Here is a 16,755-nt window from a genome sequence, read left to right on the forward strand (position 1 = left end):
GTACGTGTCCAGGAGGGCAGGTAGATTGCCCCCGGTGATGCATTGGGCAGACCGTACCACCCTCTGGAGAGCCTTGCGGTTGTGGGCGGTGCGGTTGCCGCACCAGTCAGTGATACAGCCCGACAGGCTGCACTCCATTGTGCATCCGTAAAAGTTTGAGGATCTTAGGGGCCAAGATGAATTTCTTCAGCCTCCTGAGGTTGAAAAGGCAGTGTTGCGCCTTCTTTGCCACACTGTCTGTGTGGGTGGACCATTTCAGATTGACACTGATGTGTACGTCGAGGAACTTGAAGCTTTCCACCTTTTCCAAGTCCACGATCAGCTTCTTCATTTTGTTGACGTTGAGTGAGAGGTTATTTTCCTGACACCACTCCAACAGGACCGTTCACCTGCTCACTGTAGACTGTCTCGTCATTGTTGGTAATCAGGCCTACTACTGTTAGTCCCTGGGAGCGGGCCGCGTCGGTGGCACTGTGTAATCCTCAAAGCGGGCAAAGAAGGTGTTCAGCTTGTCCGGGAGCAAGACGTCGGCGTCCGAGATGTTGCTGGTTTTCCCTTTGTAATCCAGGATGGTCTGTAGACCCTGCCACATTTGTCTTGTGTCTGAGGAATTGAATTGTGACTCCACTTTGTCTCTGTACTGATGTTTTGCCAGTTTGATTGCCTTACGGAGGGAATAACTACACTGTTTGTATTCAACCATTTTCCCAGTCACCTTGCCATGGCTAAAATGCGGTGGTCTGTGCTTTCAGTTTTGCGCGAATGCTGCCATCTATCCACGGTTTATGGTTTGTGTAGGTTTTAATAGTCACCTTGGGAACAACATCCCCTATACACTTCCCAATGAACTCAGTCACGTGTGTAAGAATCAATGTTATTCTCAGAGGCTACCCGGAACGGGTTTGGCGACGAGTATGAAGCGAGGGCCAGCCAACGAGAGCGTACAGGTCGCAGTAGTGGGTAGTATATGGAGCTTTGGTGACAAAACGGATGGCACTGTGATAGACTGCATCCAATTTATTGAGTAGGTTATTGAAGGCTATTTTGTAAATGACATCACCGAAGTCGAGGATCGGTAGGATGGTCAGTTTTACGAGGGTATGGTTTGGCAGCATGAGTGAAGGATGCTTTGTTTCGAAATAGGAAGCCAATTCTAGATTTAATTTTGGATTGGAGATGTTTGATGTGAGTCTGGAAGGAGAGTTTACAGTCTAACCAGACACCTAGCTATTTGTAGTTGTCCACATATTCTAAGTCAGAACCGTCCAGAGTAGTGATGTTGGACAGGCGGGAAGGTGCAGGCAGAAATCGGTTGAAGAGAATGCATTTAGTTTTACATTTATTTAAGAGCAATTGGAGACTACGGAAGGAGAGTTGTATGGCATTGAAGCTCGCCTGGAGGGTTGTTAACACAGTGTCCAAAGAAGGGCCAGAAGTAGACCGAATGGTGTCGTCTGCATAGAGGTGGATCAGGGACTCACCAGCAGCAAGAGCGACATCATTGATGTATACAGAGAAGAGAGAAGAAATAAAGGTGATTTAAAAAAAAAATGTTTTAATTGTTGCCTTTACTAACTGGAAGCAGAGCCAATTGTGCTTTAATCACGAGACAGAGAGGTGCTCTTGTACTACTCCAAACTCGAGTTTACTTTATGAACCGAAATCGTCCGGTAGACGTGCTTAATTTGCGCAAATAAAAGACACTGTTGCGTCAATTAGTTTTTAGCTTTGTTTGGAATCTGTATTCAATTGTGACCAGAATCTACTTTGAGCGTTTATAGAGGGGTAGACGGATGCCAAGGTAATTATTTACCTCAGGAATTAGTTCGGGAAATTTTACAAGGTCGTCTATGACTTCTATCACAATAGATAAATCCATCAATGTGTTTTATAGCAGATGCTTTATGGTCTAGTTTACAGTCTATATACATTATCAAGACCTTGCTGGTCGGAAAAGGAATTCTGATTATTCTGTGTGTTCCATGTTCTGTTATTCTGGATTGTTTTTAAATCAATTTGAAGTTCCTTTGGTGTGAGAAAAGCGCTTTACAAATTAAATGAATTATTATTATAGATCACACAAGGGGCGGTAAGTAGCCTAGTGGTTAGAGCGTTGGACTAGTAACCAAAATGTTGTCAATTCAGGGATTCGATCTTGCAAGGTAAATATCTGTCATTCTGCCCCTGAACAAGGCAGTTAACCCACTGTTCCCCGGTAGGCCGTCATTGAAAATAAGAATTTGTTCTTAACTGACTTGCCTAGTTAAATAAGGGTACAATTTTATAAAGCAAGTTCCGCCATGTTATATCGTGAGGATTAACGCATCTATACAATGTGTCACAAGGGGTCTTTCTAGACAGAACCTCCATAAAGGTCAAGAGGCTTGAAAGGGTATTGTTTATCCCTTACTACTGTCACTTCCAAACTGAATCAGTCTCTGTCCCCACGTCTTTATCCAAGAGGTCAAACACACGCAGTGTCCCCACGTCTTTATCCAATAGGTCAAACACACGCAGTGTCCCCACGTCTTTATCCAAGAGGTCAAACACACGCAGTGTTCCAACGTCTTTATCCAAGAGGTCAAATACACGCAGTGTTCCCACGTCTTTATCCAAGAGGTCAAACACACGCAGTGTTCCCACGTCTTTATCCAAGAGGTCAAACACACGCAGTGTTCCCACGTCTTTATCCAAGAGGTCAAACACACGCAGTGTTCCCACGTCTTTATCCAAGAGGTCAAACACACGCAGTGTTCCCACATCTTTATCCAAGAGGTCAAAGACACGCAGTGTCCCCACGTCTTTATCCAAGAGGTCAAACACACGCAGTGTCCCCACGTCTTTATCCAAGAGGTCAAACACACGCAGTGTCCCCACGTCTTTATCCAAGAGGTCAAACACACGCAGTGTTCCAACGTCTTTATCCAAGAGGTCAAACACACGCAGTGTTCCCACATCTTTATCCAAGAGGTCAAACACACGCAGTGTTCCCACGTCTTTATCCAAGAGGTCAAACACACGCAGTGTTCCCACGTCTTCATCCAATAGGTCAAACACACGCAGTGTCCCCACGTCTTTATCCAAGAGGTCAAACACACGCAGTGTCCCCACGTCTTCATCCAATAGGTCAAACACACGCAGTGTTCCCACGTCTTTAACAGTGAGGTCATCCTCTATAGATCACGTCTGTGCTTTAGGTTTTTACTTCCTGAGGAGGAGTGGTCCAAGCCAGCCTTAATGGCAATGCAGTGTCTTAGCAAGACAGACTCACTCTCCCAGTATTGTACACATGGGACTCAACACTTCCTGCATCATGGAGACAGTTTACCATTGTCTTTGGATAAACTCCACTGGGGATCTGTGAGGACAGATGCAGGGCACTAAACAAGCAAGGACTCTATTCCAGATAGCTTAGACAGGCAAACAGATAGATTAGAGAAACTGACAGCACATCAGTCATTCAGCACGGGGCTTTCCCATGGGACAGTTACACAGCAAACACCCCGAATCCTATCCTGGCAAAGACAACGGTTCTTTCTCACCGAGGCTCGTAGCACATAGTGAGCGATATGTAAGACGAATTACAGTGTTAGGTAGCCCCAGTGAGAGACAGAAAGTAAGAAAGAGAGAAGGGGGAGAGGGAAAGAGAGAGTGTGTACGCACACATTTATCAGTACATCCATCTGTTGTTTCCCAGGAACACGACCGAGTGGGACTGAGAATTGATGGCAAGACTTCTGTGCTTGAGATGCTGATATGGAGGCAACTTTAAAAAAAAAAGGTCAACAACATTAAAAACAAATGAATAACACAATACAGGATTGTTAGAAGTCTCTAGAATTGTGAACCTTTAAAGCAGCATCATACTGTCACCTAGTGGATATGTAGTTTAATAAAAACAAGCTGTGTGGCAGAACGTTCTGGATATCAACTTTTATACCATTACTCGTGGATATATCCCTGTTCCCTCAAGTGTAACCAGAGTAGATATTAATTAAAATGTACTTATGTAGACCATGACAACGGAGTAGCAGAGGTCACCATCTGATGTAGTGTCCATATATCCAGCACAGTGAAAGCACGGACACATCTATGGACTATACACCCAGCGGTGAATGAACTCAACCAACTTTGTTTAACCTTGAAAAACATTAGGGCCTCCCGGGTGGCGCAGTGGTCTAAGGACACCAGAGATTCTGGGTTCGAGTCCAGGCTCTGTCGCAGCCGGCCACGACCCGGGTGGCTCATGTGGCGGCGCACAATTGGCCCAGCATCGTCCGGGTTAGGGAGAGTTTGGCCGGCCGAGATATCTTTGTCTCAGCGCGAACTAGCGACTCCTGTGGCGGGCGGGGCACAGTGCACGCTGACCAGGTCGCCAGGTGTACGGTGTTTCCTCTGACACATTGGTGCTTCTGGGTTGGATGGGCATTGTGTTAAAGCTGGATTGGATGGGCATTGTGTTATAGCTGGGTTGGATGGGCATTGTGTTAAAGCTGGGTTGGATGGGCATTGTGTTAAAGCTGGGTTGGATGGGCATTGTGTTAAAGCTGGGTTGGATGGGCATTGTGTTAAAGCTGGGTTGGATGGGCATTGTGTTAAAGCTGGGTTGGATGGGCATTGTGTTAAAGCTGGGTTGGATGGGCATTGTGTTAAAGCTGGGTTGGATGGGCGCTGTGTTAAAGCTGGGTTGGATGGGCATTGTGTTAAAGCTGGGTTGGACAGGCATTGTGTTAAAGCTGGGTCGTGTTTTGGAGAACGCATGGCTCTCGACCTTGAAAAACATTTCAATCGTTAAATCGACTTCCAAACTTTCCCCCGTTTCCACCACTGCCATTACAGACTGAGCAATAATCTTTGTCTGTTTGGGGTGTCCTCAGGCACAGAACAGCCATATGTTTAATACCTTGGAGCGGCCTAGCCAGTCTCCAGACCTTAATCCCATCGAAAATCTGTGGAGGGAGCTGAAGGTACCTCGATACCTTAATGACTTGGAGAAGTTCTGCAAAGAGGAGTGGGACAAAATCCCTCCTGAGATGTGTGCAAACCTGGTGGCCAACTACATAAAACGTCTGACCTCTGATTGCCAACAAGGGTTTTGCCACCAAGTACTAAGTCATGTTTTGCAGAGGGGGTCAAATACTTATTTCCCTCATTAAAATGCAAATCAATTCATAACATTTTTGACATGCGTTTTTCTGGACTTTGTTGTTGTTATTCTGTCTCTCAGTGTTCAAATAAACCTACCATTAAAATTATAGACGGATCATTTCTTTGTCAGTGGGCAAACGTACAAAATCAGCAGGGGATCAAATACCTTTTTTCCCCTCACTGTACATTAGGATTCCTGTCTATCAGAAAAGACTGACTGTTTGATCTATTATCTGTTGAACTTCTAACAGTTATAACTTCGAACTGACCTCAAATTCATTCTGGCGTTGTCTGTAGACAAATAATGCATATTTGGTTTGTGTAAAAATAGAGTTAACGGACTTGTACGACTTGTCTGAAACGATTTGCGTTGCAAAACGTTAAAGGACAAATTATATATTTTTTATTATGAATCCTTTTTATTAATTTGTGACAAAAAAGAAAAGGATATCATGAGGAAAAAAGAGACTACATCATCACACTGGGAGTGTGTCTACTACAAGGATTAACCCCATCGGGTGGTGGAAGAACACATATCCAGCTCATATTTTCTTATTATTCAGGTTAGATCCATTCTGGCAAAATGTATTTAGTCCCAACATGGCAACCCTGCTGGATCCATTGAGTCCCAACATGGCAACCCTGCTGGATCCATTGAGTACCAACATGGCAACCCTGCTGGATCCATTGAGTACCAACATGGCAACCCTGCTGGATCCATTGAGTCCCAACATGGCAACCCTGCTGGATCCATTGAGTACCAACATGGCAACACGGCTAGATCCCAGACACACATCACCTGGCAACCAGGCTGGATCCATCGAGACCCAACATGGAATACCCATTACTCCTCTTCATCATCCTCTTCTTCACAGGAACATTCAGGCAGGGAACGGAGCTGCCACTCCAGTTCATTCTTTTATTTATCCATCACGGGAGAGGGTGTGTATAGTGGAGGTTGGGGGGGGAGGGTGTATAGGGGAGAGTGAACAGGGATGTGATTTGTCAGTGTTTGCTCTTCTTTGATTTCTTGTGGGACCGATGCGGAGACCGTGATTTTGACCGTGACTTCTTAGAGGATTTCTTGGGTGTTCTGGAGCGCGATCTCCTGGACCGTTTGGGCGTGCGGGGTAAAGAGGGAGACCTGGGGAGAAAGCACACACACAGGAGAGTTAAGGAGAACTGAAGACTAACGGCCTTTAAGGATGTTTTCTGAAAGTTATCCACAAAGATAGAAGGATCAGATATTTGATTGCCCAAACAGTTGTTTTTCCTCTCAAAGGTAAAAGGAAAAGCAGAACAACATAACTTCTAGAGGAATGTTTTGAAGACATCTAAATGCTTCCTGACCTTTTGGACAACTTCTTGCTGCTGGTGACGCGAGGGGAGTCTTTGTGGGAGGAGCGGGATCGTGACGACGCCACGTCCTTGGAGTAGGAGCGGTCCGAGCGTTCGGAACGTTCTGACCTCTCCGAGCGGGGGGACGGGGAGCGAGCTCGTCTGCTGCTGCTCCTCGGGGGGCTGCCGGGCGAGCCGCTGTGACGCCGTTTCTTAGCAACCACAGGAGAAACACCGCGCCTGGCAGAGAAGATGAAATTGGCAGAATATTTTTGTTGTTGTTGTTGTTGTTGTCATAAAACGACTGGCTATCGGTTTTTAATTTGAATCCCAATGAGATATGAATCTCTGTCAAGGAAGCCCTGAACTGACACTCTTTTCAAGGGTGCATATGAATGGTATTTAATCCTAATAGGGAGTGCTTTCCTAGGATCTGATAGGAACCCATCACATAGCTCTATCACTAAGTTTGCTCTTGCTATCCAACCATTATTTATGTCGATCTTCATTTTAGATTTGTAAATGTTTTGTTTCATCTTTCTCACATCGTTTCATTTTATTTCTTCAGCACTTTGAAAGGCATTTGTTGGAAGAAATGTGGTCTATAAATAAAGCTTGACTGATTAATAGAGCCACTAATGTCATTAAGTCTAATGAATGCATCACGAAAACTATGCGGGACTGACCTGTCTCTCCTGGTTGGAGTAGAATCCTCCTTCTCCTTCTTGGCGTCTTTTAAACGAGCTTCGCTTTTCTCCTTATCCCTTTTCTCCCTCTCTTTCTCCCGCTCTTTCTCTCGTTCCAGTTTCTCCTTTTCTTTTTCCTAAAAAAAAAAAGGGCTTTAAGTTATATTACTGAATGGAAAGCGACATGATCCAATATTTTCCTTTATTCAGCTATGAATAAACCACCCAGTAACAATTGGAACTGTTCTCCAGGGAGTACTGGGCTATTAAATATGTCAATATCTGAAGTATCCTCTAGGATATGTCCTTCAGATGTAAACTTCAGATAATTTGAGGTAAATAACAATGACCGTAATTCATGTAATAAATTACATTGGGAAACAATAGTACAGCTCCGACACGGCATTCGTAAAGTATCCCCTTTTTCCACAATTTGTTACGTTACAGTCTTAGTCTAAAATGGATTAAATAAATAAACAATCCTCCTCATCAATCTACACACAATATCCCATAATGACAAAGTGCAAACAGGTTTTTAGAAATTTGTGCAAATATATAAAAAACATAAAAATCTTATTTACACATATATGTATTCAGACCCTTTGCATGAGACTCAGGTGCATCCTGTTTCCATTTATCATCCTTGAGATGTTTCTATAACTGGATTAGAGTCCACCTGTGGTAAATTCAATTGATTGGATAAGATTTGGAAAGGCGCAGACCTGTCTATATAAAAAGGTCCCACAGTTGACAGTGCATGTCAGAGGAAAAAAAACAAGCCATGAGGTGTCCGTAGAGCTGCGTGACAGGATTGCGTCGAGGCACAGATCTGGGGAAGGGTACCAAAACATTTATGAAGCATTGAAGGTCACCGAGATAACAGGGCCTATCATTCTTAAATGGAAGAAGTTTGGAACAACCAAGACTTCCTACAGCTGGCCGCCCAGCCAAACTGAGCAATCGGGGGAGAAGGGCCTTGGTCAGGGAGGTGACCAAGAACCCGATGGTCACTCTGACGGAGCTCCAGAGTTCCTCTGTGGAGATGGGAGAACCTTCCAGAAGGACAACCATCTCTGCAGCACTCCACCAATCAGGCCTTTATGGTAGAGTGGCCAGATGGAAGGCACCTTTAGACTATCAGACCATGTGAAACAAGCTTCTCTGGTCTGGTGAAACCAAGATTGAACTCTTGGCCTGAATGCCAAGCTTCACGTCTGATGGCGGCAGGGACAAGGAGATGGGTCAGGATCGAGGGAAAGATGAACCGAGCACAGAGATATCCTTGATGAAAACCTACTCCAGAGTGCTCAGGACCTAAGACTGGGGCGAAGGTTCACATTCCAACAGGAAATGACTAAGCACACAGCGAAGACAACGCAGGAGTGGCTTCGGGACAAGTCTCTGAATGTCCTTGAGTGGCCCAGCCAGAACCCAATCCAACATCTCTGGAAAGACCTGAAAATAGCTGTGCAGCGATGCTCCCCATAGAACCTGACAGAGCTTGAGAGAATCTGCAGAGGAGAATGGAAGAAACTCCCCAAATACAGGTGTGCCAAGCTTGTAGCGTCATACCCAAGAAGAATCCAGGCTGTAATCACTGCCAAAGGTGCTTCAACAAAGTACTGAGTAAAGGGTCTGAATACGTATGTAAAATGTGATTTCAGTTTATTTTAATTTTTATATAACTGTAGAAAAAAAAATACAGACCCGTTTTTGCTTTAGTTGTTATGGGGATATTGTGTGTAGATTTATGGAGGAAAAAAGAAATGTAAATAGATTTTAGAATAAGGCTGTAACGTAACAAATTGTGGAAAAAGTCAAGGGGGTCTGAATACTTTCAGAATGTATATATGTTCCGTCAGCAACCAAGAGGATTCGGTTCATACGAAATACCTTGTGTAACAGTTTGTCTCTGTAGTGTTCCACCTGTTCTTGGAGACTCTGGCCAGACTTCTTGGGCCTTTTCCCAGACTCTAGCTCGTCCTGGAACTTCATCACTTTGACCTGAAGAAAACAGATTATTTTTTACATGTAGAAAAATACCCACAGGGTCAACTTACATGGTGTGGCCATTGAACATATTATACTATTATTATAGTATAATATTATACTATTAAAATGAACAACTCCGAGCCTCATGTGAGTTGTACTTGTTTGTCTGCTTATTTCCGGCCATCTGATAATAATAATATTATATACCATTTAGCAGACACAGTCAAGCGCGAATGTATTATTTATTTACGTAAGGGTGGTCCCAGGAATCGAACCCACTATCCGTGTGCTCCACCAACTGAGCTCCAGTAAAATGGTGCCATGTTTACCTCTATCTCCCGGAGCTTGGTGCGTCTGTCCTCATTCATCTCAGAGTGCTTGGTCTTGGAGTCCAAGTCGTCTCTGATGGGGTTGGAGTAACTGGGAGGCTCCTCTGAACGAGAACTCTTGGTGTCCTCATCATCACTGTCGTCCTTATTCTCCTCCTCTGGCTGCTCAAAGATCTCCCACTTTGAGGTGGTCACGGCTGAGGAGGAAACAAATAAACAATTAAGAAAAAAAACAGGTTCGGGACACTTTCAAGTGGAATCCTAGCTTGGTAGAAAGTGGAATCCTAGCTTGGTAGAAAGTGGAATCCTAGCTTGGTAAAAAGTGGAATCCTAGCTTGGTAGAAAGTGGAATCCTAGCTTGGTAAAAAGTGGAATCCTAGCTTGGTAAACAGTGGAATCCTAGCTTGGTAGAAAGTGGAATCCTAGCTTGGTAAAAAGTGGAATCCTAGCTTGGTAAAAAGTGGAATCCTAGCTTGGTAAAAAAGTGGAATCCTAGCTTGGTAGAAAGTGGAATCCTAGCTTGGTAAAAAGTGGAATCCTAGCTTGGTAGAAAGTGGAATCCTAGCTTGGTAGACAGTGGAATCCTAGCTTGGTAAAAAGTGGAATCCTAGCTTGGTAGAAAGTGGAATCCTAGCTTGGTAGAAAGTGGAATCCTAGCTTGGTAGAAAGTGGAATCCTAGCTTGGTAGAAAGTGGAATCCTAGCTTGGTAGAAAGTGGAATCCTAGCTTGGTAGAAAGTGGAATCCTAGCTTGGTAGAAAGTGGAATCCTAGCTTGGTAGAAAGTGGAATCCTAGCTTGGTAGACAGTGGAATCCTAGCTTGGTAGAAAGTGGAATCCTAGCTTGGTAGAAAGTGGAATCCTAGCTTGGTAGACAGTGGAATCCTAGCTTGGTAAACAGTGGAATCCTAGCTTGGTAGAAAGTGGAATCCTAGCTTGGTAGACAGTGGAATCCTAGCTTGGTAGAAAGTGGAATCCTAGCTTGGTAGAAAGTGGAATCCTAGCTTGGTAAACAGTGGAATCCTAGCTTGGTAGAAAGTGGAATCCTAGCTTGGTAAACAGTGGAATCCTAGCTTGGTAGAAAGTGGAATCCTAGCTTGGTAGAAAGTGGAATCCTAGCTTGGTAGAAAGTGGAATCCTAGCTTGGTAGAAAGTGGAATCCTAGCTTGGTAGACAGTGGAATCCTAGCTTGGTAAAAAGTGCAATCCTAGCTTGGTAAAAAGTGGAATCCTAGCTTGGTAGAAAGTGGAATCCTAGCTTGGTAGAAAGTGGAATCCTAGCTTGGTAGAAAGTGGAATCCTAGCTTGGTAGAAAGTGGAATCCTAGCTTGGTAGAAAGTGGAATCCTAGCTTGGTAGAAAGTGGAATCCTAGCTTGGTAAAAAGTGGAATCCTAGCTTGGTAAAAAGTGGAATCCTAGCTTGGTAGACAGTGGAATCCTAGCTTGGTAGACAGTGGAATCCTAGCTTGGTAGACAGTGGAATCCTAGCTTGGTAGACAGTGGAATCCTAGCTTGGTAGACAGTGGAATCCTAGCTTGGTAGACAGTGGAATCCTAGCTTGGTAGAAAGTGGAATCCTAGCTTGGTAGAAAGTGGAATCCTAGCTTGGTAGAAAGTGGAATCCTAGCTTGGTAGAAAGTGGAATCCTAGCTTGGTAGAAAGTGGAATCCTAGCTTGGTAAAAAGTGGAATCCTAGCTTGGTAAAAAGTGGAATCCTAGCTTGGTAGAAAGTGGAATCCTAGCTTGGTAGAAAGTGGAATCCTAGCTTGGTAAAAAGTGGAATCCTAGCTTGGTAAAAAGTGGAATCCTAGCTTGGTAAAAAGTGGAATCCTAGCTTGGTAAAAAGTGGAATCCTAGCTTGGTAAAAAGTGGAATCCTAGCTTGGTAGAAAGTGGAATCCTAGCTTGGTAGAAAGTGGAATCCTAGCTTGGTAGAAAGTGGAATCCTAGCTTGGTAGAAAGTGGAATCCTAGCTTGGTAAAAAGTGGAATCCTAGCTTGGTAAAAAGTGGAATCCTAGCTTGGTAGAAAGTGGAATCCTAGCTTGGTAGAAAGTGGAATCCTAGCTTGGTAGAAAGTGGAATCCTAGCTTGGTAGAAAGTGGAATCCTAGCTTGGTAAAAAGTGGAATCCTAGCTTGGTAAAAAGTGGAATCCTAGCTTGGTAGAAAGTGGAATCCTAGCTTGGTAGAAAGTGGAATCCTAGCTTGGTAGAAAGTGGAATCTAGCTTGGTAGAAAGTGGAATCCTAGCTTGGTAAAAAGTGGAATCCTAGCTTGGTAAAAAGTGGAATCCTAGCTTGGTAGAAAGTGGAATCCTAGCTTGGTAGAAAGTGGAATCCTAGCTTGGTAGAAAGTGGAATCCTAGCTTGGTAGAAAGTGGAATCCTAGCTTGGTAAAAAGTGGAATCCTAGCTTGGTAAAAAGTGGAATCCTAGCTTGGTAGAAAGTGGAATCCTAGCTTGGTAGAAAGTGGAATCCTAGCTTGGTAGAAAGTGGAATCCTAGCTTGGTAGAAAGTGGAATCCTAGCTTGGTAGAAAGTGGAATCCTAGCTTGGTAGAAAGTGGAATCCTAGCTTGGTAAAAAGTGGAATCCTAGCTTGGTAGAAAGTGGAATCCTAGCTTGGTAAAAAGTGGGATCCTAGCTTGGTAGAAAGTGGAATCCTAGCTTGGTAAAAAGTGGAATCCTAGCTTGGTAGAAAGTGGAATCCTAGCTTGGTAGACAGTAGCCTATACAAGTGGAATCCTAGCTTGGTAGACAGTAGCCTATTCAAGTGGAATCCTAGCTTGGTAAAAAGTGGAATCCTAGCTTGGTAAAAAGTGGAATCCTAGCTTGGTAGAAAGTGGAATCCTAGCTTGGTAGAAAGTGGAATCCTAGCTTGGTAGAAAGTGGAATCCTAGCTTGGTAGAAAGTGGAATCCTAGCTTGGTAAACAGTGGAATCCTAGCTTGGTAGAAAGTGGAATCCTAGCTTGGTAGAAAGTGGAATCCTAGCTTGGTAAACAGTGGAATCCTAGCTTGGTAGAAAGTGGAATCCTAGCTTGGTAGAAAGTGGAATCCTAGCTTGGTAGAAAGTGGAATCCTAGCTTGGTAGAAAGTGGAATCCTAGCTTGGTAGAAAGTGGAATCCTACCTTGGTAGACAGTGGAATCCTAGCTTGGTAAAAAGTGCAATCCTAGCTTGGTAGAAAGTGGAATCCTAGCTTGGTAGAAAGTGGAATCCTAGCTTGGTAGAAAGTGGAATCCTAGCTTGGTAAAAAGTGGAATCCTAGCTTGGTAAAAAGTGGAATCCTAGCTTGGTAGAAAGTGGAATCCTAGCTTGGTAGAAAGTGGAATCCTAGCTTGGTAGAAAGTGGAATCCTAGCTTGGTAAAAAGTGGAATCCTAGCTTGGTAAAAAGTGGAATCCTAGCTTGGTAGACAGTGGAATCCTAGCTTGGTAGACAGTGGAATCCTAGCTTGGTAGACAGTGGAATCCTAGCTTGGTAGACAGTGGAATCCTAGCTTGGTAGAAAGTGGAATCCTAGCTTGGTAGACAGTGGAATCCTAGCTTGGTAGACAGTGGAATCCTAGCTTGGTAGACAGTGGAATCCTAGCTTGGTAGACAGTGGAATCCTAGCTTGGTAGACAGTGGAATCCTAGCTTGGTAGAAAGTGGAATCCTAGCTTGGTAAAAAGTGGAATCCTAGCTTGGTAAAAAGTGGAATCCTAGCTTGGTAAAAAGTGGAATCCTAGCTTGGTAGAAAGTGGAATCCTAGCTTGGTAGAAAGTGGAATCCTAGCTTGGTAGAAAGTGGAATCCTAGCTTGGTAGAAAGTGGAATCCTAGCTTGGTAAAAATGGAATCCTAGCTTGGTAAAAAGTGGAATCCTAGCTTGGTAGAAAGTGGAATCCTAGCTTGGTAGAAAGTGGAATCCTAGCTTGGTAAAAAGTGGAATCTAGCTTGGTAAAAAGTGGAATCCTAGCTTGGTAGAAAGTGGAATCCTAGCTTGGTAGAAAGTGGAATCCTAGCTTGGTAGAAAGTGGAATCCTAGCTTGGTAGAAAGTGGAATCCTAGCTTGGTAGAAAGTGGAATCCTAGCTTGGTAAAAGTGGAATCCTAGCTTGGTAAAAAGTGGAATCCTAGCTTTGGTAGAAAGTGGAATCCTAGCTTGGTAGAAAGTGGAATCCTAGCTTGGTAGAACGTGGAATCCTAGCTTGGTAGAAAGTGGAATCCTAGCTTGGTAGAAAGTGGAATCCTAGCTTGGTAAAAAGTGGAATCCTAGCTTGGTAGAAAGTGGAATCCTAGCTTGGTAAAAAGTGGGATCCTAGCTTGGTAGAAAGTGGAATCCTAGCTTGGTAAAAAGTGGAATCCTAGCTTGGTAGAAAGTGGAATCCTAGCTTGGTAGAAAGTGGCCTATTCAAGTGGAATCCTAGCTTGGTAAACAGTAGCCTATACAAGTGGAATCCTAGCTTGGTAGAAAGTGGCCTATTCAAGTGGAATCCTAGCTTGGTAGACAGTAGCATATTCAAGTGGAATCCTAGCTTGGTAGACAGTAGCCTATACAAGTGGAATCCTAGCTTGGTAAACAGTAGCCTATACAAGTGGAATCCTAGCTTGGTAGAAAGTGGCCTATTCAAGTGGAATCCTAGCTTGGTAGACAGTAGCATATTCAAGTGGAATCCTAGCTTGGTAGACAGTAGCCTATTCAAGTGGAATCCTAGCTTGGTAGAAAGTGGCCTATTCAAGTGGAATCCTAGCTTGGTAGACAGTAGCATATTCAAGTGGAATCCTAGCTTGGTAGACAGTAGCCTATAGTCGTGGTCTCACCCTGTGCCTCCAGCTCAGACTCGTCCACTGCTTCCCATTTTGAAGGGGCTACTTTAAAGGATGCAGCTTTGACCGCAGCCCGATCCACTAAAAGACAAGGAGGAGGTTGATTAGAAAACTGTCCTGTCGACGTTCGGGTTGAGTCCATAGACCTCTTCCAAGGTAAGGAAACAAATATGACGTATCCCTTCAATAATCAATGTGTCCGTATGTGGATGTGTACAGGTTAAATGGTCACCCACAGGGCAGTCTGTCTATGTCCTCCTCCAGGGCTTTGATGGGCACTCCATCCAGATCATCCAGCCCCAGGGAGGCTCCGTCTGGAGGGGCGCCGGCCACCGCGGCAGCCCCGTCCAGTCCAATAGGAACCCCATCCACGTCCTCCAGTGGGGCCCCATCCATGTCCTCCCCAATGGGGGCCCCGTCGATGTCCTCCACTGGCTCATTCTGGGCCAACAGACTAGGGGCCAGATGTTCAAACGGCAGTTTCTGTAGTGAGGAGAAGTGGAGCGGTTTAGGATTAAAACAAAAAGAAGCTTCCAGAAGTTATTAGTGCTGCGTGGATGACATTACACATCACCAACATTATCAAATCGTAACATTTCCAATAGTCACACAATATTGTCAAACCACGACAACATTTTCAAATCGTAGCCAATAATAAGATTAGCAAGCATTCGTTAGCAGAACCATGAGAAAAGAGGACAAGACGGGGAAGTAGGCTAGCTGACCTCTACTGTGATGGGAGTGGAAGCCACCTCCTCAGCTGACAGGTTGACTAGACCCAGGAAGACGTTCTGCAGCTTGATGAGGAAGGGATCTGGGTACACGGCCCAGTCCTCCCACGCACGGAAACACGACATCACTCGTTGCTGAGGGACAAGAGAAAATACCACTTTAGAAATTCGAAAGGGTAAGACCCTGTCCAGAAGCAAACCCTATAGCCCCTAAAACCCAGGTCCTACACCCTTAGCCCCCTGTAGTTCTGAAATATAGGTGTAGGTAACATGATTAAAACTGAGAGGAAAATGAATACAATTGAATATACCTTGAAGTTCTCTGATTGGAGGTGACCCTGTGTCGACTTGTATGTTGCATTGAGGTCCGAGAAGACCTGGCAGAGCTTGGCCTCAAAGCTGTGTGAGGGACACGTTTAACATATTAACTTGTGTTGGAAAACACCAAAGATATACACTGCAAAAGTTATGCAAACCAAACCACACCCACACCCACAGTCACAACCAAACATCACAACCACTGAACCCAAACTCAACGACTTACTATTTTCTGTAGTACGACGCGTTGGCTACTTTAGCAGACGAGTTGTACAGCACATCAGACACAAGATATAAACGTGCAATCTGGAAAAACAAGGAATAATTTAAAAATAATAATAATATTTCAGACAAACTGGCAAGTCCTCCCTGATTTAAATGAAATAACTACGATATAAATAGGACTCATTTTACGGCACGTTTCACACAAGCCACTCGAGGCTCTGTCAGAAAACCAAACACCACAAGGCAAAAAAGGAAGTTACTGAGAAACAAACATGGGTGAACGCAAAAAAAAACAAAGTTGTGCCTACGACACGATCAAGTATCTTTAGTCACCCATTCACATGGAAATTCATTTTGGCGGGGTAAGCATACAAAACAATGCTATATACATGCAATAGAAAACGATGTCTATTTAACATAGTATGTCACCTAACAGATTTCATCCTGTTTACCTTCTTGGGGAGTGGTGTCTTGAGGATGGAGAGAGACTCTGTGACACACTCTACGATCTCCTCTGCAGCCTCGGCATGACTCAGACAGAACAACATGGCCTCTGCTATGTCACCCTTCCTAGGAGTCAGACCTCTCAACAGCTCTTCTAGCTGATCACGCTCTCTGGGGGGGGGGGAATAAGTAGTTCAACATCATTTTTAATGTTTAAAGTTAGTAGCCTTGTCCGACCCCGAATGACGCATAGAGGAGTCTATCTCCTGTTTCTGTAGTGTGAGGCAGCGTGATGTACCAGTACATCCCCTGGACAGGTCACTAGTCTATCTCCTGTTTCTATAGCGTGGGGCAGCGTGATGTACCAGTACATCCCCTGGACAGGACACTAGTCTATCTCCTGTTTCTATAGCGTGGGGCAGCGTGATGTACCAGTACATCCCCTGGACAGGACACTAGTCTATCTCCTGTTTCTATAGCGTGGGGCAGCGTGATGTACCAGTACATCCCCTGGACAGGACACTAGTCTATCTCCTGTTTCTATAGCGTGGGGCAGCGTGATGTACCAGTACATCCCCTGGACAGGACACTAGTCTATCTCCTGTTTCTATAGCGTGGGGCAGCGTGATGTACCAGTTCACCCACTGGACAGGACACTAGTCTATCTCCTGTTTCTGTAGTGTGGGGCAGCCTGATGTACCAGTACATCCCCTGGACAGGACACTAGTCTATCTCCTGTTTCTGTAGT

At 44.5% G+C, this 16,755-nt stretch overlaps 1 protein-coding gene across 3 annotated transcripts in view; it reads right to left on the reverse strand.

Annotated features, from left to right (window-relative positions):
* Window positions 1-5,528: 5,528 nt before the first annotated feature.
* LOC135517133 (U2 snRNP-associated SURP motif-containing protein-like) overlaps window positions 5,529-16,755 on the reverse strand; it is a 55,636-nt gene continuing 44,409 nt past the window's right edge. For all 3 annotated transcript variants that reach the window (XM_064941167.1, XM_064941165.1, XM_064941168.1), the window contains 11 exons: window positions 16,016-16,178; window positions 15,565-15,644; window positions 15,332-15,419; window positions 15,015-15,155; window positions 14,526-14,772; window positions 14,284-14,370; window positions 9,494-9,690; window positions 9,066-9,176; window positions 7,173-7,309; window positions 6,499-6,726; window positions 5,529-6,292 (listed from right to left, as the gene is read on the reverse strand). In XM_064941167.1, coding sequence (XP_064797239.1) covers window positions 6,154-6,292; window positions 6,499-6,726; window positions 7,173-7,309; window positions 9,066-9,176; window positions 9,494-9,690; window positions 14,284-14,370; window positions 14,526-14,772; window positions 15,015-15,155; window positions 15,332-15,419; window positions 15,565-15,644; window positions 16,016-16,178 — 1,618 coding nt within the window. In that variant the 3' untranslated portion in view covers window positions 5,529-6,153. The remainder of the gene's footprint in view (window positions 6,293-6,498; window positions 6,727-7,172; window positions 7,310-9,065; window positions 9,177-9,493; window positions 9,691-14,283; window positions 14,371-14,525; window positions 14,773-15,014; window positions 15,156-15,331; window positions 15,420-15,564; window positions 15,645-16,015; window positions 16,179-16,755) is intronic.

Source organism: Oncorhynchus masou, chromosome 28 (assembly GCF_036934945.1).
Source record: "Oncorhynchus masou masou isolate Uvic2021 chromosome 28, UVic_Omas_1.1, whole genome shotgun sequence".
NCBI lineage: Eukaryota > Metazoa > Chordata > Actinopteri > Salmoniformes > Salmonidae > Oncorhynchus > Oncorhynchus masou.